Source organism: Magallana gigas, chromosome 4 (assembly GCF_963853765.1).
Source record: "Magallana gigas chromosome 4, xbMagGiga1.1, whole genome shotgun sequence".
Taxonomy (NCBI): domain Eukaryota; kingdom Metazoa; phylum Mollusca; class Bivalvia; order Ostreida; family Ostreidae; genus Magallana; species Magallana gigas.
This window is the reverse complement of record NC_088856.1, coordinates 31,409,832-31,424,416: the sequence shown is the minus strand read 5'-3', so window position 1 is coordinate 31,424,416 and position 14,585 is coordinate 31,409,832. Positions and strand designations below refer to the sequence as shown.

Below are 14,585 nucleotides of genomic sequence, written 5' to 3'. Positions count from 1 at the left end.
TAAAATAAAATAATAAAAACCACACGCCAAACAGACTCCTTAATATGAAATCAAATATTCATTTAGTTTTCCTGCTTGATTGGATATTAATAAAAGGTGTAAGTTATTCTTGTTTGTATCCTACGGAGTCCCAAAAATCACATCTGTCGTCCCTGAAATCTCGGACGATTCGCGGGTCAGGGTACCTCAGCTCCAAAAACGGATGTTTGCATGATGGCACCCATCCCTCCTGCTCCTCAATGGTACAATATGGGTTCGTATTATACTTTATCCATTTCGGCGATACTCTGCGCGAATTTGGATTTGCCGTCCGTACAAAACTGCCAATGTAGCTTACCATAAGATCCGATAATTGCTTAAAATAGGAGTCCTCGACGCCTGTGACCTCATCAGGGTGGCGGAATAGGTAGGGGATGTCGTCGACGTGACAGGAGCGGTCCTCGCAGGATACGGGGGAGGTGTAGGAGTCCAGATTTGGTTGATTGAATACGTAGATCCAGACGTTGTTTTCTTTCGCTAAGCGATCGGCAAAAAAGCGAGCAGGACATGTGAAAATGGCATCGGTAAGAACTTCAGAAATCTCAGGGCGAATGTCCGAAGCGGAAACTGGCGAAGTTAAATACACGTCTTGTGTTTTCATTGTGATTGCGGGTCGCCATTGTCCAAATACTGCACTGAAATACGTTAAAGGGACAGGTTGTAGAAGAAGTCTGTACACAAAACGTAAGGCGTCGAATGCAGCGGTCCCTATTATCATCGGTTTGTCGCCAAATTTCATGTCCCTATTGCTCTGGTCGTAGAACCCCTCCGTTATCTCCAAGCCATCGATGTAAATTCCATAACGCATCACCCGGTGTAAAAAGTTGTCTGGTGCCGGCAACAGGATACTCTGCGTTGCTATGTCTCCGGCTGTTTTCCCTCGCAAACAACTTAGCTTATTCTCACTGGTGTCGCAGTCCAAGTTTTTCAGTAGATAGTCTGCTGTTTTGCTTGCAACTGCTGCTGTAGGAACCTCGACACCCGGAGGGGACAAAGCAATTGCTCGTTGGAATAAACATTTTGAACCAGCCGTCATCATATGGTATAATGTGGCATGTGCTCCAGCGCTCTCCCCTCCCACAGTTACCTACAAAATAACACAGCCTATGTGAGAGTTAAAAAAATATTATGTGTATATGATTCATGAAGGTATTAATCAAAAAAGCTTAGTTGGATTAATAAAGCTAAAATAAAAATCGGTACACGTTTTAGCTCACGTAAATTGTAAATTTAAGAGGTTTTTTTTTTTTTTAGAAACCTGCTTCCTCAATGTGGTTTGTTTATCTAACAGATCATTTAATTGTCTGTGTGTCTTACTTTATGTTAGTTTGTTTTCTATGAACTAGTACCACCTGTAGCCAGTGTTCAGTGTTCAGCTTGGTTTGATTATATTTAGGACGTTATCGCTACAACATGAAGTGATCCGATAAAAAGTGCAAAATACAGTAAAACTCAATTATAGCGAACACGCTTACACTCAGTTTGACGGATATAACGAATAACGCTTATACTACATGAAGCAAAATCGCCCCTCCCTGGCACTTTGTTATAAACGTGTTCATAGTATTTACGATCATGTTATGATGAAGAGGTTAAAATTGGATACAATGGAATCCATTTCTACATATTAGAGTACATTTAATTTCATCAAATTGAAACCCCAAACATGCATTATTAGTGTCTTAGTAAGATAGATAAATTGTACATTAAGAAAACATAATTATATATTTGGAGGTGATGGGAGGGGGTTGTGTTTTTTCTTCCAATAAAGTACATTTAACAGTTAAATATTCAGTAATCATATTGATAGAATCGAATATTGAAAAGTAGTCAGTATCAATATCTTTATTTATTGTTGTATTAAATCTTACAAGGATTCAAGTCTAACGTACATTGTATAGCAGTGATTATTATGTTACATGCCTTATATAATAAACATGAACTGTTTGAAAAGGACAAAATTGAATCTACCTCGTTAGGGTTGCCTCCAAAGTAATGGATATTATCTTGTACCCACTGTAGCGCAAGACGCTGATCGTAAAAACCGTAGTTTCCAGTTGTTTCTACCCCGGGAATTTTCAAAAATCCAAGGGCACCTGAAATTTTCTCACATGTTATTGAAAAGCTCTTGACAATAATTACTTCAGTATATTATTGATATTATGGCAATTCCCTCACTATTATCATTTTATATATTTGCATTTTTATAGACCAAGACACAATTTCTTGACAAAGGATTCATTATTCTGTGAAGCAAGTTTTAAAAAAAAATGATACCCAATCGATAATTGAAAGTGACAACAATGATTCGAGCTGCTGAGGCAAGTGCTAGTCCGTTGAAATAAGGACTTCCGGCAGTGTACGCCTGGTAGAATCCGCCGTGTATCCATACGAGCACAGAGTACTTATGTCCACGGGCCTTGGATTTGGCTCTTGGTGGCGTGTATACATTCAAAGTCAGACAGTCCTCGCTCATCTGGCCAAAAAAGAAGAAGATTTTTTCATGCCCACGTGATAAAGTAATGATGACTGTTGCCGATGGGATATATTCAAAAAAATTACATGTACATGTAAGTAAAATAATTATTGTTAGTTGGTGTAACCTACATTTTAACTAAATAAATGTATTCTCTGCTTATACAAAATTAAGTGTCTTTTTTCTAGATAAATTGAGTACAAGCGCGTATGACAACAATACAGTTTAGCAAATACAGTTATTCTAAATCATTTGGTTTAACCTCTGTGTTACAACTGGATGGAGCACTTTGACAGAATACAAGGGGTTGTGTACACTGGGGCCCATACTGCTCCGCCGACTTGATATCAGTCCAGGGCTCTACAGAAACCGATTGGGAAAATCTGCAATGTATTGAATATCAATTCATTAATGCACTTTAAGTAAAAGTACAATTTTTTTTAGATATCATCTGGTGTGAAAGTCACATCGGTGCAATTTTAAGTATCCACCATTGATTTAAATCGAAAGCTATGGTATTTGTACAAACATCATGACATCGTTTGCTACGGTTGAACCACAAGGTCAAATATGAAAAAACATACCTTTTTTGCCTTTTTGAGAACATTATTTTCTCAATGTTTATTCAAATATGACCAAAAAAAACGTATTAAATTTAAGATTGAATCTCCGTTTATGCGTTGTTGGTGTATTAAGCGGATTTTGGTAGACGTGGGATGGGATTTATTTTTATGTATTTATCTGTCTTTTTGGTCAAAACAAAATTAAGTTTTCGATCGTTAATGATTGCTGCACATTTGATGTTACATTTGCTTGAATTCATAAACATCAAAATACTTAATAAAGTTTTCTGCTAAAAACAGGATACTGTAATGGAAAGAAATTGTTTACTTTAGAGTAAGTGGTTTTACCCATATAAAAATAGTCGTAAAATCCAAGGCTGCAAAACAAATTATTCCTGATCAAAAACGAATTCGGTTATCTGATTAACTGAATGTAAAATTATTAAATGTGTAAAAAAAAATGTTTTTTTAAATTGACAAATTGTTACAAAAGATGTAATAATATAACGATTTATTCCAATTTAGTGGCAACATATCATTATTTAGTGTGTTCGTGAATCTCTAGTGAATTAAAGCCAACATTGGTTGTAAACCGTTAAGTACATGTACATGTATAATACAATAAAAGCGAATTTTTAAACTAATTTTTAAACTAATAAAAATGCATAAGCATGCGCATTTAGATTTTTTTCTTTTCTTTTTGTCTAGTATGCATGCATAACTTATAGTTATTATTATTCTTTTTAACAAAAATCAATGAAATAATTGATTGACACTTATACACAGAATCTTAAAAGTTATTATTTTCTTCTTCCATAAATAAAATGCTAAAATTTTCTACATCTTAAGAGGGAATGTGCTGGATCGATGTACGTTTTTTTTTAAATCCCATATTTTTTTTTTTATTAATAATCATTTATACTACGAAAATTTATTGAAATGAAAGTTTATTAGTTTCATTTTTTTAAGTACAAGATTATCAATTTTTAAAGGATTAAATATTTTTTATGACAAACAACAGCAGGAGGGAGGGTTAATTGAGACATAGAAATAGACGAATAGACAAAGCAAATCTCTATGGAAAAAAATTGCGAACACATGCTATATATGATATAAACTTCAGATTGTTTTGTATCTTAAAAACTTCTTTTTATAACGTTAACATTTGTGCCTTTGAATCTTCAAATTTAATAAGTGAAACCTCTAAAATTAATAGAGGAACATAATTGTATGCTATTTTTTAATCTTAAATTATTTGTTACAAAAAAGAGACACCATTTGTCTTAAAAAATATATTATCCAAATATAATGAAATCTGTGACGTAACCTGAATAAATGTGCATAATAATTGTATACATGTCTGTATCTTTTAATGTGTCAACGTTTAGTTTTATGAAACCCTGTCAAAACCAATACCTTTATTCAAAAGATAAAAATAAACAGTGCTACCGGATTCAAAGCTATTGGCGACATTATGCAAATATGACGTTATTTGCGGTATATTTATTGCGTCAACATTTAGTCAGGTTACGAGGAAATAGTATTTATTTTTATAAGAGAAAATAATTTTGCTTTATCATTGTAATAATAAATTTGTTGGGTTTATTTTTCGCATCTATGGATTTGATTAGTAGTCTAGGCACTACATAAAAATAGATAATAAATCATGTTACGGATTTAAGACCCTTTTTACAATAAATACATGCAAATCGTTTAGAAAAAAATTTATTTTGACATCAAAGCATAAAATTATATTATAAAGAAGACTGAAATAATTTTCAAAAATTAGATTTTCGTTTTTAATGTCAAAGAATCATTCAAAAATGTTCTCGACATTGTAAAATTCCATATTTAATTGTGTTCTCTTTTTACAAATACAAAATATCTATTTTCAGGAACAAAAAACACCCGACAAACCTCTCAGCCTTTCCGTAAGGTATTCCCAGATAAGACTGTCCTTCGGTAGAAAGTATGCCTCTCACTTTACCATATTTAGTGTTCCTTACAAGTTCATCTGTGCCAAAAGTTGGTACTGCACAGATGATAGCCAGAAAGACTGAGACTTGAACCATCCGCTCCATAGCCTTCACCAAAACAGAACAGAAGAGATTGCTGAGGGATCACTGGTTTTATAACCAATGGGGACGTGCCGGCAATGGCAAAATATTCAACGGATGGTGACTGACATCAAGGTAAATCTAGAGCGGAAACCGTCATGCGTTTACCTGATGCTTAAGATAAGTGACAGAGCAGGAGGGGGCGGGTTTAAAATTTATTTTTGTTTTTCTATTTTTTAAATCGATTTTTTATTTGTTCAGTTCACAAGGCGTTCTTATAACCAGTCTATTCTGCCTGGTGCAGGCAGATAGCTAACCTTGCACAACGCACAACGCAAACAAAGGTCACACGGGTTTCATAGTTTATTTTGTGTGGAAAACGTTGCCGTCGTGAATAATATTGGTAAAAAACTACAACAAATAGAAATAACAAATTACTAAAGAGGAAAATATAGAACCTTACTTCATACATAGAAAAAATATGTAAATTACTTTAAAGACCATAATGGCGTGCCATACTTTTGATAATGTTTTATCTGCATGATAAAATTTCCATCTGTAACTATACTTCAAAAATACAATTAAATACTGACAGATTTAAGAACTAACTTCAATAAAAAAAACTTACTTAATGGCTCGAGGCACGTACTAGTATCTAACAAGACTGAAGTCGATAGACAAAGTGAGACCGGACTGGTCAGTAAGGCTGACAGGAAGTGAGTAATTGACCAGATATAGTTAACTTGTACCAAAAAAGATTACCGGATATATTAAACTCAGAGTGGTTAACTTGTACAAAAATATTTCTGAAGAATTTTAAATTTAAACAATAGACAACACACAGTCAGTATGCAATCTATAAAAAAAAATATAACTTAAATTTACACTACCTAAGATGCATTGACAGTGTTACATCACTTTTGAAAAAAAAAAAATTTTTCCTAAAAGAAGATTCCGCTATATTTATTCTTATGTAATAATTTGAACCAATCAGCCTAAGTTAAAGCTTTTTTGTCCTTATGGTTTTTGAGAAGAAGATTTTTATAGAGTTTTCTCTATTTATTCTTATGTCGAAATTTGACCCACCCCCTAAATTGTGGCCCAAACTATTGATGAATTATCTAAATTTAATCTACACTACCCAAGGAAGCTTACACACAAGTTTCAGCTTTTCTGGCGAAAGGATTTCAGAAAGAACATTTTTTTGAAAAATACCAAAAGATTTTTAAAATTTCAAAACTATCTCCCCTAATTAGAGGGTAAGGCTCTTAAATTAAACTAACTTGAATCCTTTTCAACCAATATTGCTCTAACGACAGACAACGGAGAAATTTTGATTTAAAAGAAAGGTTCACTTGAGCCGTCAGCTCAGGTGAGCTATAGAGAGGAAGACGATTTTTTGTCTATTCCTGTTTATAAGTTTGCAGTCACGTAAAACACATATCTGGTGGATGTGATTGTGTTTGAACGCCGTCTAAAGGAAAAATGAAGGAATCTGTGACACATTCTTTAATTTCCTCAATGTTCTGACAAACTAGGAAGGAACACGTCTCTGTCGATTCAATTTATCAAGGAAGTTCTGAATGGAAATAAAAGTTTTAAAACTCCCTTAATGTTCACAGCCAGAATACTTGCTAATTCAGTAGAAGATGATTCAATATCTAAATAGTTGGTTTATCTATCAATGTGTTATTTGTTATACCCACTAAAGTCCCGCGCTGATGTTAGACAGAACTTTGTGAAAATTAGCGAAGCAATAGGTGATTAATCATAAAATTTTATTGAATTGTAGACCCCGGGCAAAATATCATCTGCTGGTATTGGGATGACATTTAATCTAACTTTATAGACCTTACCTTCATTTGATCGAGTTCATTCTACAGTTATTCATCGTTGTCGCCCCTAGCTTTCAAATTATAGCATTGATATACAGTTTAGTTATTCAAACCTTTTGCAGCCTTTCGGCGTTTATTAGTTGTGGTTTTTTTAAAATAAATAATATTACTGTCGTTCTAGTTTTTACTATCTATATCAAATTAAAAAAAACTCGCTTCAATATTCAATGAACTTCAATTATAGAAATGTATGACGATCATTGTTTGAATAGCTGTTTTAGCCTTTACATTAGAAAATTGAGAAATGTTTAAATGAATCAGGGATATATAATTTTAAGTTAGAATTTAAATTATCACTGATTGCAGGATTGGTTTTAATCGAACTGGGCTTAATTAGATGTTTAAAAATATGATTTAATTAATTTTAAAAATTTTGAAATTTCTTGCCAATTTCATATAAGAGTATGATTTTTTTATTTTCATAAAAAGTTTATAAACAAAACAGATATCGAGATTAAGTATCAAACCCTAAATTCTTTCTAACAATACCACAGATGATACAATCATCATATGGAATCTGAAGAGCACCTGCATGTAAATAGAAAATTAAACAATTCGTTACCAATAAAAAAAAAAAGGGCTTCAATTAGGGAGCGTTACACTTGACATTCAATATCTCTCTTCCTCCAAGACCACACAATTCAACTTGAGGTCTGCTCATCAAACTGAAGATTATTCTAAAAAAAACTGTTATGGCTCATGGTCCCTTTTTATGGTAGACATCATAGATAAATATACCATATGTATTTCAATTTGAGTCTGTTAGACTTTAATGTATGGTGATGATATTGATTGTTAAAATGTTAAATAAACGTTGATTTTCGATGACACTCTTTGTGTCTTGACACATGACTGTGTATTTGGATGATTGTGATTGTTAAGTAAACGTTAATATCCAGCGAAACACTTTATGAATAACATTCTATTTATCAAAATAATTTTTAAAAAACACACATTGAAAAAAATCTAAACCAAAAAAAAAATAAAAAAAAATAGAGAAATGAAATGGTTTGAAACAAAAATATTAACACCAATTTTCGTGGATTTCATTGTTAAGTTTATCCATGAAAATAAAATTTTAATGTTCATTGAAGTGCAATTTCTACTAACAGTTTGTACTGATAGGATCATTGACAACAAATTTAAGTATCCTTGAAACTTTGTTTTTCACCTTAACCACAAAAATTGATGCCCTTGGATATCAATGAAACCACAGTATACATTGATTTAGCAGCCATGATTCCACCAAAGTTATTCTTTTTTATATCCTACGATGTCCCAAAAATTGCATTTTTTGGCTTTGAAATCGTGCACAGTCCGAGGATATGGATACCATAGCTCCATAACAGATCCAAACTTGCGAAAAGACAGGGGGTGTTTTTGTGGTTTTGTGGATTAATGTTACTACATGGCATCAAGTTACATTGGTTCTCTTGTTTCATTGTGGTACAATGCGGGGTTGCGTTATACCTTTGCCATTTCGGCAAGACTTCGTTCGAATTAGGATTTGCTGTCCGGACAAAATTGCCTGTATAGCTTACCATAAGATTCGATAAATGCCAAAAGTAGGAGTCCTTAACCCCTGTGACGTCATTCTGGTGTCGAAATAGATAAGGAAGGTCGTCGACGTGACAGGAGCGGTCCTCGCAAGATACGGGGGAAATGTACCTGTCCAGATTTGGTTGATTGAATACACAGACCCAAACTTTATTTTCTTTCTGTAAGCGGTCAGCAAAAAAGAGCGCAGGACATGTAAAAACAGCATCCGCGAAAAGCTAAGAAATTTCTGGGCGAGTATCCAACATGGAAAAAGGTGAAGTTGCATATAGAATTTGTGTTTTCTTTGCGATAGTTGGTCGCCATTGTCCTATTATTGAGCTAAAATTAGGTAAAGCTACAGGTTGAGGAAACAGTTTGTAAATTATGTTTAAGGTGTCATAAGCGGAGGTTCCTATTATCACAGGTTTGTCGCCCAATTTCTTTTCTGTGTTAATTCGGTCGTAGAATCCCTCTCTTATCTCCAATCCATCGATGTAAACTCCATAACGCATCACCCCATGTACAAAGTTGGCGGGGGCAGGTATTACTAATATGATACTCTGCGTTGCTATTTCATCAGCAGATTTTTCTCGCAAACAGCGTAGCTTATTCTCACTTGTATCGCAGTTTAGACTTTTAAGTAAATAACCTGCTGTTTTGTTTGCAACAGTAGCGGTGTGGTCTTTCAAACCAGGAGATGACAACATAATAGCTCGATGGCAGAGAGATTAAGACCCAACTGACATCATGTGGAATACAGTTGCGTGTGCGCCTGCGCTCTCGCCACCCACAGTCACCTTACAGAATTCGTAAAATAAGATATTGTTATTGATTAATCGTGCAAAAGTCAAAATTGTCACAGTAAATCTAAAGCAACACAAAATTTCATATGTCTGAAATCTGAATTGCGAAATTGTACTGTGCAATAGCAGCTTTAAGCTTTTGCAGCAAGATAAAATTATAACAAATGTAGCTCAAAAATAAATTTCTTCAGTTAACTATTTTCGGGTTACCTTATTAGGGTTACCTCCAAAGTAGTGGATATTGTCTTGAACCCACTGCAATGCAAGTCATTGGTCGTAGAAACCGAAGTTCCCAGTTGTTTCTACTCCGGGGATTTTCAGAAACCCTAGGGCACCTTAAATAAGAAAATGATAATACATATGACGTTGCATATGATAAACTACAGTGTATGTAAAAAATATATTTTTGTTCCAACTTAAAGAATGTATTATAAATTGTCAATGTTAATGCTTCATACCACTCCCACTTTAAAATCTTGTGATATAAATGTACATGCAAATTAGAAATTTGGAAATGATTGTCACTTTTAAACGGTTTGACGGGGAAATAGACAATACCTAGCCGATAGTTTAGAGTAACAACAATAATTTGAGCTGCTGAACCGAGAGTTAGTCCATTGTAGAAAGGACTTCCGGCGGTGAACGCCTGGTAATATCCCCCGTGTATCCATACGAGCACGGAGTATCGATGGCTGTGCTTGGTTTGTAAACGTTTGTTGTTGGTTCCTAATGGCGTGTATACGTTTAAGGTCAAGCAGTCTTCACTCATCTGAAAGAAAACAAGTGAACTTTTTTATCGACCAATAGTACATTCTAGGTTCCACTTTCCGTCATTCATTTGATAAAATTGATAAACTTCTTTTTTACAACCACAAAAATTAGATTTGATTATTTTTCTTATTATCTGCTTATTTATTTTAATGTATATTTTTTCTGTTTGTTCTTGTTCTAAGTTCTACGTGTATTTTAGCTGATTAACACAATTCAGCACATAAATAAAATGCATGTAGAAATTATAGCAATGTAGAAATTATTGAAATGCTATATATCTCATCCCGGTCCGCCAATCCACTCGATACTACAGTGTTACATTGTATATATAGAACAATCCATACTAAAAAAAATTGAAGATTTTAACCACCTCATGTAATTGATAGATAGATTCTCAATTTTGAGCGATCAAATTTCCCGGCCATTTACATCTGTTTATTCTGAGGCTGCAAGACATATACACAGGTGGCCAGTTTTCACACCTTGCCGCGGTCACCCTGTCGTGTGTATAGTCAGAGCGCCATCTGTCAGTTCTGTGGGTGTTCTTGATCCCAGGCATACAAAAGAATTTTTTCTGCTTGCTTTTAAGCGTGGAGATGAAATATCTAAGGTGGCAGGGGATAGTTTCGAAGGAAAGACCCGGTCAAAATTTTGAATTTTAAAATAAAGGGAGAACCTGGGGTTTTGCTGGTTATTTGAGGGGTATAAATTGCTAGAATATTTATTGCATTCATTTTGTGGATAGAGGAGCTCATGTCAATTTCTTTGATATATGACACTTTAATACTGGTAGCACTTTTCATCAGATATGGAATGAAAATGCGAAACTGTGGACAAAATTTTCACTTTCGGTTTAATGCTTGAAAAGTAGGGTGGGTTCAGAACACGAAATGTCACTCGAAAAGAAGGTGATTGACCCCCCATCAATTGGTGATTATTTGCATGGGTATACATTAAGCTACCAATCCTATGGTAGTTTATGGCAGTTGCTCGGGACTGGAGCGTGGTTCTGGACCCGTGAACATGTGAAAAAGGGCAATTTTTCAGAAAATTTTGAGACCGTCCCTGGCTATTCTTTTAGTGCTATGCTATATGTAAGTTGTACTTGTTTTTTTCTAAAATGTTTAAAAATTCTCAAGAGTCGGGACCATGTGTTCCCTGCATGCAAACCAATTTTAGCAAATTTAAAAATCCACTGAAAAATTAAATCTCATATATGAGCACAATCTGCCTCATATTTCCTCGGCCACAAAAACTATCCCCTGCCACCTAAGCGTTCATATATTAAGGAAAATCAGTTAAATTGGTCATATTACCGCATAAAGTATTTGTATGAGAGAGAGAGAGAGAGAGAGAGAGAGAGAGAGAGAGAGAGAGAGAGAGAGAGAGAGAGAGAGAGAATTTACAATCAAATCGCTGTTACAATCGGCGGTTGTGATGCTGTAATAGGACTTTATCGTGCTTATGCCTTTCTTCATTGACATCTCAAAATACCTTTTAGTAGATCATGAGAGAGAGAGAGAGAGAGAGAGAGAGAGAATTATTTTGCTGTTCTTTGTAGTCTAAGAAAAGTTTACACTCGAAATCTGTGTTTGAAATGGCGGTTGTGATTCTGTAATAGAACTTTATCGTGCTAATGCCGTTTTGCCATTTTGACTCGAGGACTAGATAATACATGTATAAACGAGCAAAAGAGAGAGAGAGAGAGAGAGAGAGAGAGAGAGAGAGAGAGAGAGAGAGAGAGAGGAAGGAATACTACATATAGTAATAAATATTATATATCCAACTTTGTTTGAATGAATTAAACACGCAACAACTAAAATGGCGAATATGAAAATCATTCTAATTAATACGTTATTTATATTGTTGTCAATAAAAATAATACTTTTCACTTTAAATAAATATTCTCAAGATCACGCAACCTGTATACGGATATTACGTAGTCGTAATGTCATACACAAGGTGGCAGACTGACAATTTACAAGGTTAAATTGCGACATCTGCTGAAAGTATGTATACTATACACAGATACTGCCTCGCTAATCTTTCTATGAAGTAAAACATTAACGACATTTTTAAGTCCTGACCGGGTATCTTCTCTATTTTGAAAAAAAAATTATCATGTTAAGAAGTATATGGTATTTCATTGATGAAAAAAAATTGTCCACTGCATTTAGAAATTAAAATTTTTATGAAGTCTGCCTTTAGTTTAGTTACCATTTTTTGACCGGCTTCCTAATATTAAGTCTAAAATGTGATCTGTGAGCTTCCGAAGTTCAAAAGAAGCTAAATATCAAGTAAATAAAAAGAATACATAATCATGATAAATTGCGTTAAATCTAAAATATGTGTTATTTAATAATCAAAAGACAATGTTTTGGGCCTTAAAATATTCTCAGTAATTATCAGCAATTCTCAGTACCAACAGTAAATATCAGTAATTATCAGAACTCGCAGTAAAAGCATCAGTAAATATCAGAACCAACAGCAATTATCAGTAACAACAGTAAAATTATCAGTAAATATCATCAATTCTCAGCAATAACAGTAAAATGTCAGTAAATATCAGAAATTATCAGCAAAACATGGCACTTTCAGTACTTTTTAGAGCCAGTAGTGAAAGATCCTAACTATGATGTTTGGGTCAGGTCATTGGAAAATCTTAATGGCGCGTTGGAGAAGGTCAGTACAAACGTTGTTGAAATGTAATACTTTAACACATTTCACTCTTACGCCTTCACGTCATGCAATCACAATGTCAAGCTTTCATACAAGATACTATCACACTGTGACGCCTTCATAAAATATGCAATAACACAGTCACGCCTTCATACAATATGCCATTACACAGTCACATCTTAAACATGGTACAACATATCATTTCATGCCTTCATATAACATGCCATAACACTGTCACGTTCATATAACAGGCCATTACACAGTCAAATCTTCATACAAAATGTCATTACGGTGTCATACCTTCATACAAGATGCCATCACACTGTCATATCTTCATACAACATGCAAACACTCTATCACTCTTAATATCATACAATATGTAATCACACTATTTCATATTTATACAACATGCCATCACACTGTCACGCCTTCACACAGCATACAATCATACTGTCGCACCTTCATTCAATATTCCGTTACATAAACATCTTTAGACAACATGTCATCACACTATCACTATCTTCCTACAACAGGCCATTACAAAGCCACGCCTTCATGCAACATGCCATCGCACTGTCATGTCTTCATACAACATGTCATTGCACTGTCACGTCTTCATACAACATGTCATTGTACTGTAACGTCTTCATACAACATGCCATCGCACTGTCACGTCTTTATACAACATGCCATCGCACTGTCACGTCTTTATACAACTTGTCATTGCACTGTCACGCCTTCATACAACATGCCAGTACAAAGGCACGCTTTCATGCAAAATGCCATTATATATACAATGTCACGTCCTCCCACATCAGGCCATCACACTGTCACATCTTCACACGACAGGACATCACACTGTAACATCTTCACACGACAGGACATCAGCCTTCATACAACATGTCATTGCACTGTCACTCTTTCAACCAGCATATCATCATACTGTCACGCCTTCATACAACATGCCTTGATACTGTCACATCTTCATACAACATGACAAAACACTGTCACACCTTCACACAACATGGCATCACAATGTCACGTCTTCATACAACATGTCAAAACATAATGTCACACCATCATACCAACACTTAACACACTATCACACTGGTATATCTTTTATTACACAAGCACTACTGCATTGACACAACGTTACGCAATACTCTTTTGTGCTCAAGCTTCCATGAAACTCGATATTTCACAGTTTCACCTTTACAAAAAAAACTAATACAAATGTCACATCTTCAAACCGCATGTCTTTGCTATGTAACACTATCACTTATATTTACAACATTATTAATAAACTCGTCGGACATGTACTATTTTCTACTACATTTTACACTTTTTTAAAACATAAACTCGTATATCAGCTTATTAAAGAAATATTGAAACAAGACGTTAAAGCAAATAGAGATTAAAAATTGCATTGCATGGGGCAATGTTAACAGAAGGTGCAGAGCTGGTCCGTGTTTGTAATGCGACTACAATGATTGATGTAGTGAGGCTAGTAATTGTACCAGAATTTCCCATAAATTTACAGAGCTTAGGCTGGAAACACTTAATTCACGCGTTTAAGTGTTAATACAATAACATGAGTGTTAATCTTTTAACACGCGTTAAAGTGTTAATACAATAACACAGGTGTTTATCTATAAACGTGTAGAAATGTTTTATAGGGTTAACACCTAACACGTTAAAATCCGTGGAAACACTTAATTCACGCGATAACACGTTAATTCTGAAATAAGTGTTAACAATTTAAC

The 14,585-nt window shown here is 34.4% G+C and overlaps 1 protein-coding gene across 1 annotated transcript; it reads right to left on the bottom strand.

The window, feature by feature from the left end:
* Positions 1-75: 75 nt before the first annotated feature.
* LOC105333659 (cAMP-regulated D2 protein) lies at positions 76-5,546 on the bottom strand. The gene is made up of 5 exons (XM_034451483.2): positions 4,996-5,546; positions 2,778-2,898; positions 2,317-2,515; positions 2,011-2,135; positions 76-1,126 (listed from the first exon to the last, which is right to left on the bottom strand). The coding sequence occupies exons 1-5, from the start codon at positions 5,157-5,159 to the stop codon at positions 104-106; spliced, it is 1,632 nt and encodes a 543-aa protein (XP_034307374.2). The 5' UTR covers positions 5,160-5,546; the 3' UTR covers positions 76-103.
* Between the last annotated feature and the right edge of the window lie 9,039 nt (positions 5,547-14,585).

What these genes read in the sequence shown, in the direction of transcription:
- LOC105333659 (XM_034451483.2), bottom strand. Translation starts at nt 5,159, where the DNA reads ATGGAGCGGATGGTTCAAGTCTCAGTCTTTCTGGCTATCATCTGTGCA. An exon ending in CACTTTCAATTATCGATTGG is followed by an intron (nt 2,136 to 2,316) that starts GTATCATTTTTT and finishes AGAAAATTTCAG; the next exon opens with GTGCCCTTGGATTTTTGAAA. An exon ending in TTGGAGGCAACCCTAACGAG is followed by an intron (nt 1,127 to 2,010) that starts GTAGATTCAATT and finishes GTTATTTTGTAG; the next exon opens with GTAACTGTGGGAGGGGAGAG.